This window comes from Schistocerca serialis, chromosome 7 (assembly GCF_023864345.2).
Source record: "Schistocerca serialis cubense isolate TAMUIC-IGC-003099 chromosome 7, iqSchSeri2.2, whole genome shotgun sequence".
In the NCBI taxonomy this organism is placed as follows: domain Eukaryota; kingdom Metazoa; phylum Arthropoda; class Insecta; order Orthoptera; family Acrididae; genus Schistocerca; species Schistocerca serialis.
In genome coordinates this window covers 539,185,131-539,199,696 of record NC_064644.1, presented here as the reverse complement: position 1 = coordinate 539,199,696, position 14,566 = coordinate 539,185,131, and the positions used below count along the sequence as shown (strand labels likewise).

At 42.6% G+C, this 14,566-nt stretch overlaps 1 protein-coding gene across 1 annotated transcript in view; it reads right to left on the bottom strand.

Moving 5' to 3' along the window:
• Positions 1-3,880, bottom strand: part of LOC126413226 (odorant receptor Or2-like) — a 43,266-nt gene extending 39,386 nt beyond the window's left edge. Inside the window, exons 1-3 of the mRNA XM_050083123.1 lie at positions 3,372-3,880; positions 3,117-3,216; positions 2,865-2,969 (exon numbers count right to left, since the gene is read on the bottom strand). Coding sequence (XP_049939080.1) covers positions 2,865-2,969; positions 3,117-3,216; positions 3,372-3,880 — 714 coding nt within the window. The remainder of the gene's footprint in view (positions 1-2,864; positions 2,970-3,116; positions 3,217-3,371) is intronic.
• Between the last annotated feature and the right edge of the window lie 10,686 nt (positions 3,881-14,566).

Below are 14,566 nucleotides of genomic sequence, written 5' to 3'. Positions count from 1 at the left end.
ATCTACTTCCCAGATTTGTATAAACGTGTAGGCTAAGTTTGTCAAAGTTTATGTGTTAATTAACAATTAAAATAACATTCCTTTCGCGATAACTCTCGAGGGATATGCGAGATTAGAAACATGAACACTACACACCAAATCTTAGGGTCTGTGTTTAGCTTCTGACTTGTGAAAATACTATTTCAGTCAGCCAGTTTTTACTTACTACTTGAAAGACACTATGCCACTCGTCTGAAGGTGTTTGTCATTTGTCCCATTTGCGAGTAGAAGTTGTAACGATAGGAGATGATCTGATATTAATAAATGACGATGCAGTCGAATAAAAAAACTGTTTAAATCATCACGTAACACACCTAAGTCTCGAAAACGAGAAAGAAGCAAGAGAGAAACGTACGTAAAAGGCAGTTTGTTTGTAATTATTCTTCCCAGTGAAGATTAAGTAACGCAAGAGTGGTGAATATTTACACCTAAAAGAATTTACTTTGTTTCGGGTTTAATTTTGTTATTTATTGGTTGGGATGAAGTATTGTAGTCTGTAGGCTAGCTTGTGTGGTTACAGAGTGAGGCGTCATGGGTGGGGTGAGGGGGAGGGGGAGAGGTAAATGCAGTAAAATAATGTACCATCTGACAAGTGGACATGGAGTAGATACTATCAATCCACACATATCTCCAATTTTGATTCCCCATTAGTCTTACGCTACTGTTAGTAACTTTATTCATAGTTACCAGCAATTAGACAAATATTGGATTCGACTTGACTAAATAGTAGGAAGCGGATTTACAAAAGGCACTTTAGAAATACAGTCAACTGAAATACGCATTTTGACGCTTCTAATAAATGACATTTAGTGTTAACCTCTTACATACACAGAAGCGCCAAGGAATCTGGTCCAGGCATGCGTGTGCAAATACAGAGATATGTAAACAGGCAGAATACGGCGCTGCGGCCGGCAACGCCTGTATAAGACAACAGGTGTCTGGCGCAGTTGTTAGATCGGTTACTGCTACTAAAACGACAGGTTATCAAGATTTAAGTGAGTTTTAACGTGGTGTTACAGTCTGCGCACGAGCGATAGGACACAGCATCTCCGGGGTAACGATGAAGTGAGACTTTCCCGTACGACAATTTCACAAGTTTACCGTCAGTATCAGCAATCCGGTAAAACATCAGATCTCCAACATCGCTGCGGCTGGAAAAAGATCCTACATGAACGGGATCAACAACTGAAAAATCGCTCAACGTGACGGAAGTGGAATACTTTCGCAAAGTGTTGCAGATTTCAATGCTGGGCCATTAACAAGAGTCAGCGTGCGAACATTTCAACGAAACATCATCGATATGAACTTTCGGATTCGAAGGCCCCCTCGTGTACCCTTGATGACTGCACGACACAAGGCTTTACGCCTCGCCTGGGCCTGTCATTACCGAAATTGGTCTGTTGATGACTGAAACCTGTTGCCTGGTCGGAGAAGTCTCTTTCAGATTGTATTGAGCGGATGGACGTAACAACCTCATGAATTCATGTACCCTACTTGTCAACAGGGGACTGGGCAAGCTGGTGGCGGCTCTGTAATGGTGTGGGGAGTGCGCACCTAGAATGATACTGGACCCCCCAATACGTCTAGATACGACTCTGACAGGTGACACGTACGTAATCAGCCTGAATGATCACCTGCATCGATTCCTGTCCATTGAGCATTCAGACTTGGGCAATTCCAGCAGGACAATGCGACACCCCACACATCCAAAATTCCTACAGAGCGGCACGGGGAACACTCTTCTGAATTTAAACACTTCCGCTTGCCCTCCCCAGAAATGAGCATTATTGAGCCTATGTGGGATGCCTTGCAACATGCTGTTCAGAAGAGATGTCCGCCCCTTCGTACTCTTACGGATGTATGGTGTCACTTCCCTCCAGCACTACTTCAGACATTAGTCGAGTCCATGCCCCGTCGTCTTGCAGTACTTCTGCGTGCTCGCTGGGAACCTACACGATATTAGGCAGGTGTAACAGTTTCTTTGGCTCTTCAACGTGTTTCTGCAATGACATCAAAAGAGATTATTATAAATTATTTCAATATGCAGAGACGCTTTTAAGTTGTCAAACGATTTGAAGCTATTATCAAATAGTATTTGGAAACATTAAACTTGTCTAAAATTATAACACAGATTTTCGAAATAATTGCTTATTTTCTCCAGCATCTGGAGTTTGCAGTGTGTCTGGGCCGCAGTTCTCTGAATAACTTAGAGCTCCATAACAGGAAACCCGTAACGCTTCGTGAAGAATCGCTTGAAGTGCAGACATCGGACTCAAACGTCTCCCTTTCTTATTTAGTGTGAAAGGATCTTGTCAAATTAAGTGGACTATAATAGAATATAAATTATTCCTTGGAAACATCTTGCGCAACGTAGTAAACAGCATAATAATATCCTCCCGATTTCACGTAAAACTGGAAAAGAAACAACATTAAAATCAATTATCAGTATCCTCAGAAAGGGACATTTATATATTCAGAATTTAGGTTCATTAAATTTCCGAGTGAATGAATGATAGAATGTAGTATTTCTGTTTTGACATAACCTGAAAGAGATAAGTTTGGACTGTAATTCTAGAACGTCTCACGACAGAATTTATATCGGACATGGCTGTAATTAAATTGAAACTGTGAGGCAAAACTGTTACTTGGATTACGAAATACCAAATCTCCGTTTTCCTAACAATATCCTACCGATTTAGTCTTGTCTATTAGAGCTTAACAGCAAACGTCTTCCTGCATAATGTAATTCACAATCTACAATCTATTAACGAAGAAAATCTGCTAGAAAATATGAACAAATCTTTTAATCTAATACAGCGATTTACCTGATACAGTATATCCTGGGCGTACCAGCAGTACATAAATATTTCGTATATGATGACTCCTAAGTATAACTGTAGCATCAGTAGCGCTGCGATGTTCTCCGTATTCTATAAAGTGAAAGATTTTCAAAATTTCAGTCTAAAATTAAAAACAAAATGTATATCTATAGCACTGAAATCCATATTGAAAAATTACACAGAAACAAGTAATCATCAAGCGGCAGTTATCACACGAATGACTGACACAGAACGTACCTTAGAACTTTGGTACAATGTGACGCAAATAATAACAGTTGCTCCCATAAACTGTAGAAGGACAAGTTTGCTCAACAATCTTTCAGTTTCTTTAATTAATCTGTAACAGTAAGGCAGATGTAAACAGCACACAGAACAATACTTTTCTAGTTGCCATACGGAGATCGTAATTACAGATTCAGTCTAAATATATTTCGCGCTAAACCATACTATCACACATAGACATTTTACATTTACCTTCGAATGCGTACTTACTCTATGATGTCTTGATGGTATTTGATGCATATGCAAAGTTCTTTCCACATTATTTCTGCAGAGGAAACGCCATCTGAAAGCTTTTCTGGTGGCTTATCTGGTTTGCGAGTGTTAACGCTGCGCTTTCGAGACATTTCCCCAACACGTCTCAATCTAGCGTTCAGAACCTCCAGTAGTCCAGCTGCGTGAATTACAATGGAAACAAACAGCAGGTCCGGGGCCACACCAGTGAAGAAGCCGTACTGCATGCTGAAGTACTGCAATGTGCTGAGTATCTCGTAGTTGGGACTGTCAGTGTCTCTGCTGGTATACCAGGCAGTCGCCGGCAGTTCCCTCTCTGGTGGAAATATGCCGAGCTTCCGCATGATGGTGGGAATGATGGCCCAGACGCCAGGTGAAGTACCCCCCAGAAACGTCATGCACAGTGTAATAGTTTTCGCCGATCTGTACGATGCATCAAGGATAGAGACTATTTCTGAGTCGTCCATTTTGAGTTGTTCTTTCCTCATAGCCTCTATTTTCTCCACTACGCGGAAAAAATCTTGCTGTCTCAAAACGAAGGTAAAGAATTTAATGAGACATTGTATTGTGGTAATGAGAAGACACGTGTCATGGGTTATTTTGTCTAAGTTTCCCCAGAAGTACCAAAGGCCTTGTACCTGAGCGACGAGGAAGCTGATCAGCGTGAAGAGCACCAACGTTCTGTACACCACATACCACTTTGCTTGGAGCCATGGCGGTCTCCACATACCACCAAGTGCCAGAACCCGAGCGTTTATCCACAGCGCTGTATCCGACCACGGTACGTTTTCCGGCATCACGAAGAGTTCACCTGTTACAGAACACAAGGTATTTATAATGATGATACAACACGTAAGCATATTTAGATCCTGATTTTCCCTGTGAAAATATGAGGTGTATAGTTCCAAAAATCCTCATCTGACGTTTTGACTCGAAAATGATGTACGGCCATCTACTGTTCCTTTATCTGTCAGAAAAACATCAGTTTACCCTCGAACACCCTTCTTTTCTTACGTAAAATAAGCATTGAAATTCAGCGTTATTTCCAAAACTCGGCATATTCTCGTAAGAGAACGTTATAAAACTCGACATATGCACCTAGTTCCAAACATTTGTATTATATTGCGCCCCACGATAGCATGTCATGTTCCAGAGAAGCATATCTATTCACAGGAAGTGTGTTGCTTTAAGATACGGGATATTTATTTCACACAAATTTGTAACACTACATCTTTACTGCTCACTTTTCGCTGGAGGGAACGTCAACAATGCAACATTAGGTCAATGTTATATTACCATGCTGCATTATTGCCACATCCGCATTTCTGTCTTGTTTCTGAAAGTGACTTAGTTTGTCATCATGAGCTTATAACATGGAATCTCACGTACAAGAGGTGTCACCAGTACAGCCAGGACATGGAAGGGTGAGAATCCTTGATACCATTAAAGGAACAAAATATAAAATAGGAAGTTAAGTTCCATGTACTTTGTATTATTGCATTTTTTTACCTTTCTGCTTATGACCAGTACACTGCACGTTTGGTTGTGTTTTTATTCATTATTCTGTGCACTCAGTGAGAAGCAGTCACAGAGGTACAATTTGTAACCCTAAAACCGTAGCTTACCAATGCAGACTCTTTGCCCTATGTGCTACAAAGCCTTTTCATAAAGTGTTTTATAGTGTTCAGGTTGCATTCATTCTGAAATACAGAGCAGCTGATCGTCCAGGAAGAAAGAAGGAGAACACTACGGGTAACACCAAGCGAAAAACTGTCTCCATTAAGTATTTTATAAAATGAGCAGTGAAACATCCAGGGACGAAATCACTTGTTGTTCCTGTGTACTGGCAAACTTCTTAGGAATCTTGCAAGTCGGTGGTATCCGATATGGCTCGTTTACAAGAGAGATTTGTAAACTGGGCTACCATCAGTAGAAAACAAGAAATATGACATCAAACAGGTGGGTATGAAAATTTCATCGAACAGTTAGCTAATGCAAGTAAACTCCAGTACTGGAGATGTCAGACTGAAGGCCGCCAGTCTCTGGAAAGTGACCTAAATGCTACTAAACTCTGGAGAACGTTGAATGAATCGGTTGCACTTGATATCAGAGTAAACAAGGCTTATTTTACATTACTTTTGTGCGAATTACAATATAGGCTTTGGAAGTCCATCAACTGATGTTTGTTCCACATGTTTGTTGGTAAAGAGAACGTAGAACATTCTAAAACATCCCAAGACAAATCAGAGGTGGGGACTACCCTAAGACTTTCTATGACTTTTTGCGAAAGGAACGGGTCGAGGAACACGTTCTTATTTATGACTGAAAAAAATAAAATAAATGAAGGCAATAATTTCATGTGTGTTTCCCTAGAATAATGTCGCCGTGAAGTATCCAACGGAATAACATCGGAACTTAATGATGGATTAAACAACCTTGATCTCTCTGCTATAAAAGTATTAAGCTAATTTCCGACTGCTGCGCAGGACAAAACAAACACAGCACAATTATTGGCATGATTTCTTACTGGACGAGAAATGAAGGCCCATAAATGAAGTTCAGGTGATCTTTCCAGTTGTTGGGCATTATTTTATCCCAGCTGACAGAGTATTCGGAAATAATGAAAAGGAGATAAAGAAGATGGACACCGCTACTAAACCGGAACGACAACAGAATATATTCATAAAGTGTGGTTCCCACAACAAATTAGATGTGGACTGTCCAGTTTATGATTGGAAAGGAAGCATAGAAAATGTTTTCAAACTACCAAGTTCCTAGCATTTCAAAATGAAGTTTTGTAAGAGAATTATGTTAAAAGGTGGAAAAATGCAGTATTAATAAGAGCTGAGCAGTACTACAGAAGTGACCTGAGCGTATACTGAGGAATACTAAAACGGGGAAACAAATTTTCTAACATCAAAAGCGGAACTTTCCACGGATGCATTTATCATAAAAAAAGAAACACTGCGTGATGTTATTACTTTGGGAACTTTCTGTAGATAGCTGGAGACAGGTGGAATCCTTTTTGTGTTAGAGATCTTTTGTATTATTATGTATCTAGAACCAGACTGTGTCATCTGAGAATCACAGGAAGATGAATATAATCTGGGCATATAAATATCGTGAAACTTGTTATCAACTAATCAAAACAAATAAGAGCCTAAATTGTGAAAACTAACCAATGTTATTTAACGTTTTTCATATTTTGAATGAAACGAACCTCATCTAAAATGGGTTCAAATGGTTCAAATGGCTCTGAGCACTATGGGACTCAACTGCTGTGGTCATTAGTCCTCTAGAATTTAGAACTACTTAAACCTAACTAACTTAAGGACATCACACCCATCCATGCCCGAGGCAGGATTCGAACCTGTGACCGTAGCAGCAGCGTGGCTCCGGACTGGAGCGCGTAGAACCGCACGGCCACTGCGGCCGGCCATCTAAAATGGGACATACGGGTTTATTATAAGTCCCGCAGCCTGATATTTTCACTGTTTTTGTTTCCAAATGGCGTCATATTGAGTAATTAGTTCCAAAATACATTTCCATATATAATGATTTTATAATTCATAGAAAATTACTTTATTTTAATCGTGCTTAGGTATTTTACATTCAGGGTTACTTTTAACGACAATAGATTGTCATTTCCTTTTATATGAGCACTGTTAACATTGGAATCAGTTTTCTTTTTCATTTTTCTAAGATTGAATTAGGAAGCAGATAACAACTTTTGGAACTATAAACCTTATGTATTTACATGCTTCCCATGATTCGTGAACTTTGATACAGAGTTAGCTGGTCGAAGTGGCCGACCGGTTCTAGACGCTTCGGTATGGAATCGCGCGACCTGCCGCAGGTTTGTCCTGCCTCGAGCTTGGATGTGTGTGATGTCCTTAGATTAGTTAGGTTTAAGTAGTTCTAAGTTCTAGGTGACTGGTGACCTCCGATTTTAAGTCCCACAGTGCTCTGAGCCAATTCAACCATTTTTTTGATGCAATGTTACACGCTGAACCATTTACCTGATGACCAGACGCACGTTGCCACGCAGTGCGGTTGAATGTATCCCGCGTGTCTCCGTTAGTAACATTCGATGTGCATTTTCGTCTAATGCTATTCGAACAGCGAACAATATATCGCGAGTGTAACAACGATGTCTGCGAACGCAACAATGGCCAGACCGAATTATCCCATTCCACAATGAGTGTTTATTCACGATCCGTATGTGAATGTGCATACACGGCCTCCATACAATAGTTTGCAAGGGGGAAAGGGGGGCGGGGGCGTGACCTGATGGAAACTTCTTAATATTTAGGAAGATGAATGACGGCTTGTAAGTAGCGATGAAAATGGTCCAGTTCAGACCGTGCTGAAAACCTGCGTGACAGCGACATTTAAATCACTTTCTTGAAAGAAAAACATCTGACTGCAGTATATTTCTTTCTTTCCCTTAGAGCTAGGGAGTCCGGCTCGCTACCCCCCCCCCCCCCTCTTCCACCAAATGGTTCAAATGGCTCTACACGCTATGGGACGTAAGACGTACCAGTCGCGCAACTCCGCACTGAAGCGCCTAGAACCGCTCTGCTATAACAGCTGGCTTCCACCAGGTACGGGAGCCCTTGGATAAGAGTCCGCTGGTATTTTCCGAAGACTGTCTGAAGAGAAGTTTCCAAGTGTTCGAATTATGGGTCATGACGTACCTGACACATTCCATAAGCCTCGTGAAACGGGAAGTGTTCGTGACAAGAAGCGAATACGATGACGCACAGTGCTGATGAAGCTCATCTCGATTACGTTGTATAGTGCCTGGAAAAGACCACTATAAATCCTCTTAGACGTTTTCACAGAAAACGGAAATTCCTTACACCTCTGTACGAAGTTACTTGTGTTCAGGGCTTATAATGAAACACTAGTGCGAGAAATTAAACCTGGTGATGACGCACACATGCTTAGGGTTTACGACTGTAATTCGAAATAAGTGCATGTCAGTCAAGTGAATCTTTACCTCACTTTGTTTTCAGACGAACCTTGTTCCGTTTGCAGAGGTATGTTAATCATGAAAATGTAGACTAGCAGCACCGATATATTAATTTTGCTTCACAACTAAAAAATAGGCATGTGGTGAGCTGTTAGTGGTGACAGAAAACAGGTCCCTGATGATATTTTAGTCGACTGGTAGGTATCCTCGTGTTCAGGGCGAGAATTTTGTTAGCAGCGAGAAGTGCAGTTGTGCCTTAAATTTTCAGGTCATGAAGCAGTACACCGAAAGTCCTTACGTCTTCTGAACTCTGCTGATGATCTATTCTTGCACTGCAGATAGAAACTCCTGCAGCAGTGTACTTATGCGCACAATATGTCATGTGCTCTTTTATGCAGGTTAAGTTTGTTAATTTGGCTATTCATGATTATTATTTAGCAGATAGCTAGTATGTATACAGAAGCAAGTGTCTTTTAATGCTCTCTTTTGTAAATTGAGTCACAAACGTCAAACAAAGGGATCGAATGGAATACACCTCACTTTTTTGTACATCAAATGAGGTTCATGACCCATCAAGAATTTTGTATGCTTCAGACTAGTTCATCGTGAGTGATTATTGCACCATTTCATAAATACTGCTTTATATCAAAGATAACATTCTCATGTATGTCACTAGAGATACTTGAAAAGAACAAGGTGAGAGAAATCACATTTTTGGAAACACTTTTTCCTACATGTTGTAAGATAGCAAGAACTATGCCCCTTACATGAAGTCATTAAAGATCACCTAACTCACATTGAGTGAACAGTAGGGCTCAACAAAACGACTGACAAGGCACAATGCATCTTGTAGAGGGTATAGTATGGACGTAGTGGAATACATAATGTCAGGTGATAGTTTTAAAGGAATTCACACGACATGAAAACTTGGTGGAAACGAGTCACTTTACTGGACACTAGTTTACCCCAGGCAAGTATTTGACTGTCGCCGGCCGGGGGAGCGGCTAAGGGAAGCGACAATAGGCAGCTTAGGGCGAATCAAGCTCTGAGAAAGCGGTAACAGTGCGAGGCCTTCAGCCGCCTTCAGATTGGGTGGTTGACCCGGACTCCATGCTGGTGTATCGGGAAAGAGACACAGAACTTTTACGACGGTTGATAAATGTCCGTCGTCCCGCTTCCTGTGAAACATGCGACAAAGCCGTGCAAAGCTACGGTGGAGCGGTCAACAGAGGTCAAAATATGCCTGTTCGTGACTATAGCAACTTCACGCTGAATTCATGGTCCGCAGAGCCTGAAGTAAATTAAGTGAAGAGCGACAGAATGAAATACGCCGGCCTCCGATGGGAACGTAAGACCAAGGAATTTGAAGTACTCTCCTGGGAGTCAGAATTCCTGAAAACTTGGTGTTTGTGCTGACGCTAACCTTGATGGGACGCCTGGGGGGAGCTAAATAGAAGAAGTTGAGAGGAAGGGAAATTTTGTGTGAATTTGTTCACTTCCCAGAGCAGGCATTGGTCGGCACTGGGAAGCGACGCATAATTAATGCGACTTGCGCTGCAATTGGCGTAAGTGGTAGACATACAAACCAAACAAGAGATTCTACAAAACGCAAATATTGTGAAATGTGGGCATGTATAGGAACAGAGAACATACAGGTAGAAGGAGGTAACAATTATCAGAGGGGAAACCGAGGCGAAGAGTGGACTGGCAGAAGTCTCAGTAGAGGTCTTCCGTTCCCAGCTTGCCTAGAGTGCGGACGTGGCATTCTTTACTCAGCTTGCCTGAGAAAGAGTGAGCATCTCTGCAGTTTAGGACTGCGTTTGGAGATAGAAAGTTTTGGTTCAGCTATGTACTGAGCAAGATTGCTAGGAGTGAATAGACGAGCGCAGCCTTGCAGCACCACGAGGTCGGCCGACGTCCACAAAACGACACCGCTCCGCCACGCTGTACTCGGTGATATTGCGCCCGCTCTGGTCTCTGATTTACTTGTTGGATCCTGTCGGCAAAGTTTCCACGAGGGCTTCATGGGCCGTGTACTGTAGAATTCTTCTCGCACTTCGCATTACGCCTGGGTCAGTCAATAGGAATTATTTTTGAGTTAACGAGTTTTACTCCATGCAAACACAATTTATTACCACTGCCTGTTAGGAGATTTATGTAATGTGATGATTGAAAGTCGTGAGTTAAAATAAATTTGTGATAATCGACTGCATCTGTTTTCAATCAAGTAGTTCCAAGTCACTTTCTTAATTAATATTATGTTCAACATTTGCATCTGGTGTTCAATAGCTGCATATAACATCAATGTGCACCCCTTTTTAATTAAAAGTGATCAATTCTGAATCAATTAATGTAAACACTGCCACCGCAGTTCAATCAGGAGTCACAGGGCCTTATTACTTTCTTTGCATTATTCGATATTGCGATAGTTTTGCTCTCTCTGTTGATCTGTTAGTCAATTAGCTGCGGTGAACACACGCCAAAACCAGATAAGTGACAGGTGGGGTGTTACAATGTCATATGACACAAGTATTGCGAAGTACATAACTAAGAAACTGAGCAGTACGAAACTAGGCAACAGAATTACTGGGAATTCAAATAATTCCGATGGGTATAAAATATTAACTTAATATACACTGAAGCACAAAAAGAAACTGGTACAGGCATGCATATTCAAATAAGGGGATATGTAAACAGGCAGAAAAGGTGCTGCAGTACGCAGCGCCAATGTAAGACAAATATCAGGCAGTTACTGCTGCTACAATGGCAGGTTATCGAGATTTCAGTGAGTTTGAAAGTGGTGTTACGGTCGGCGCAAGGGCGATGCGACACAGCTTCTCCGAGGTAGCGATGAAGTGGGGATTTTCCTGTACGACCATTTCACGAGTGTGCTGTGAATATCAGGAATCCGGTAAAACTTCAAATCTCCGACATCGCTGCGGCTGGAAAAAGATCCTGCAAGAACGAGACCAACAACGACTGAAGAGAATCGTTCAGCGTGACAGAACTGAAACCCTACCGCAATTTGCTGCAGATTTCAATACTGGGCCATCAGCAAACGTCAGCATGCGAAACATTCAATGGGACATCATCGTCATGGGGTTTCGGAGACAAAGTCCCAATGTGTACCCTTGTTGACCGCACGACACAAGGCTTTATGTCTGGCCTGGGCCCGTCAACACCGACAATGGGCTGATAATGACTAGAAACATGTTACCTGGTCGGACGAACCTCGTTTCAAATTGTAACGAGCGAATAGACGTTTACGGGTATAGAGACAACCACATGGGGACCCTGCATGTCAGCGGAGGACCGTTCAAGCTGGTGGAGGCTCTGTAACGATGTAGGGCGTACGAAGTTCGAGTGAGATGATACGTCTACATATGACTCTGACAGGTGACACGCACGCAAGCGTCCTGTATGATCCTCGGATCCATGTCCATTGCGTATTCCGACAGGACTTTGAAAATTTCAACACGACAATGCGACACCTCACACGTCCAGAGTGGCTCCAGAAACACTCTTCTGATTTGAAACACTTCAGCTGGCAACCAAACTCTCCAGACATGTACATTATTGGGTACGATGAAGAACAGAAAGATGTTCTTCACGACCTTCGACCCTGCTGACAGCCTCTGGCGTTTCATCTTTTATCTAAGGGCATTGTGGAGCCACTAGGCACCGTTAAAAGTCATTCGACGAAATTTGTATGTGATCCGAAGCAGGTAACGATGCCCATACCTATTCACGGCTCTTATCTTGCCTTGCAACGTGATTTTCAGAAGAGATCTCCATCACTTCGTACTCTTACGGATTTATGGACAGCTCTGCCAGATTCATGCTCCCAATTCCCTGCAGTACTACTTCAGACATTAGTTGAGTACATGCCACGTCATGTTGCGGCACTTCTGGGTACTCGCGGGGGCCCTACACGATATTAGGCAGGCACACTAGTTTCTTTGGCCCTTCAGTGTAATTATAAGATGAAGAATTTAAAAGGAGAAGACTTCAAGCTGAAGTTGAGCTGTCCAAATACATACGTTTCTTTGATATAAATTTCCTTTGTAAGCTAATCCGTTCTTGAATGCTTGCAGTTTGCTGCTGAAGTCTACCAGTTTTACACTGCCTATTGTGTAACAGAGATCTTCCCCTTGTGTGTAACGCAGAATAACTATAACATCTGTTAGCTGCAATTCTTCTTTTAAGTTGTGTCTAGTTTACAGTGTCGCCTACAATTCATCTACATCATCATCTGGAATTCAGGATGTCTTCGAGAACGTTCAATGTCCAGGAGATACGTACAAAGAAAACGCGAAGTTAATTTGCGCAGCAGAATTGAAAGATAAATTCCTCGAAACCCCGTAATTCCCACCCATCGCGATCGCTAAGTTTAAAATTCGGCTAAAATATGCTTACAACCTTCTTCTGTTATGGTGCAAAAGCATGGTGCCCTGTGAAGTCATCCTTGGGCGCCGGCCGTGTTTGCCGAGCGGTTCTAGGCGCTACAATCTGGAACCGGGCGACCGCTACGGTCGCAGGTTCGAATCCTGCTTCGGGCATGGCTGTGTGTGATGTCTTTATGTTAGTTAGGTTTAATTAGTTCTAAGTTCTAGGGGACTGATGACCTTAAGTCCCATAGTGCTCAGAGCCATTTGAACCATCCTCGGGCTCGACTATGCTTCAAATATCAAAATGTCACACATGTGAAAAAAAGTCCACAGCCCACAAGTTCATATGACTTTTAAAGTCAGTTAATAACTTCTCGTCGGCAACATATATTAAGAAAATTCTTCCCAATGCTATTATGGACGTGTCACACGATGGGAAGGTCGTCACTGTCCCTCTTACAGTTGTTCTGAAGCCTCTGCGATGGAGGTTGGAACCGCCACGTCCACAGATTAAATCTCGTGGTTTTGTTATGAGTGGTGGAAGGAAACATTTCAGACCACCACCGCTCGGAAACGGTGCGAAAAAGGCACGTGGGGTGGCATAAATGGCGTCAATCGAACCACTCCTCTCCGTCGGACGTCGACTCCCACAAATTTCGCGTTCGAAGAAGACAGTTTTCAATACGATGAGGAACAGGAAGATGTTCTTCACGACCTTCGACCCTGCTGACAGCCTCTGGCGTTTCATCTTTTATCTAAGGACATTGTGGAGCCACTAGGCACCGTTAAAAGTCATTCGACGAAATTTGTATGTGATCCGAAGCAGGTAACGGTGCCCATACCTATTCACGGCTCTTATCTTTTGTCGTCCTGTGTGGTGATCGTGGGGCGTTCTGTGTCGACGCGTGTATGAATAAAACGCCAAATGGGTCCTCTAACACCCTCCACTTCAGCAAAACCCTCGGTGGCACGCGCCCAGCGTTACTGATTTTTTTAAAAAATGTACCTGTACAGTCAGAACCCATGACGAGAGTACAAGGCGCCTACAGGCAGACTACACTGTTGCTCTTCTGCCGTAACAGCGGCCGTCTTGCGCCTGATAGTAGGCCATTCAGAATGAAAGAGCGCTAACAGGGTTGCCGGTATGTAAGCATTTAGGTCGTCGACACGAGTTCTCTCTGTACAGGTACATTTTTAAAATTCTCGCTAAACATGGGCGGGTTTTGCCGAACTGGGTGGCCCTAGAGGGGGGACCTAGACATATTACACGCTTATGTCAACATCACATCGCCCCATGATCACACCTCAGAAGGACACAAAATATTAGCTCTGAAAAAGCATAAACATCCTCAGCTGCTTAGGATAACGTTCAAAATTCGCCGAATCGTTCCGAGCGGTCCCTAGTGATTCTAGCAGGTACACGAGAGTAAAAATTACGGTCAACCTGCGCTCCAAGAGGGTGTCATTGCTTTCGATGGGGATACGACTACACAATGTCTTTAGAGAAGGATTGGAGCGTCCCATGATGTCAGCAGTCTCAGAGGTTGTGAAGAACGTCTTCCTATCGCTCACTGCGCTGCAAACTGTAGTTTTCTACCGCGAAATTTGTGGGAATTACCGCACAAAGGAAAGAGGTGGTTTTATTGACGGCCTTTTTACCACTTCATGCGGCCTTGTCGTGCCGATTACGAGCGGCCGTTTGTCTGGATTGTTTTTCTCGGTCACTTACAAGAAGACCGCGTAATTTCAATTTTTGGCACCGCAGTTCTGCCCTCCATCGCAGAGGCGTCAAAAGAAGTAGTGAAATGTGT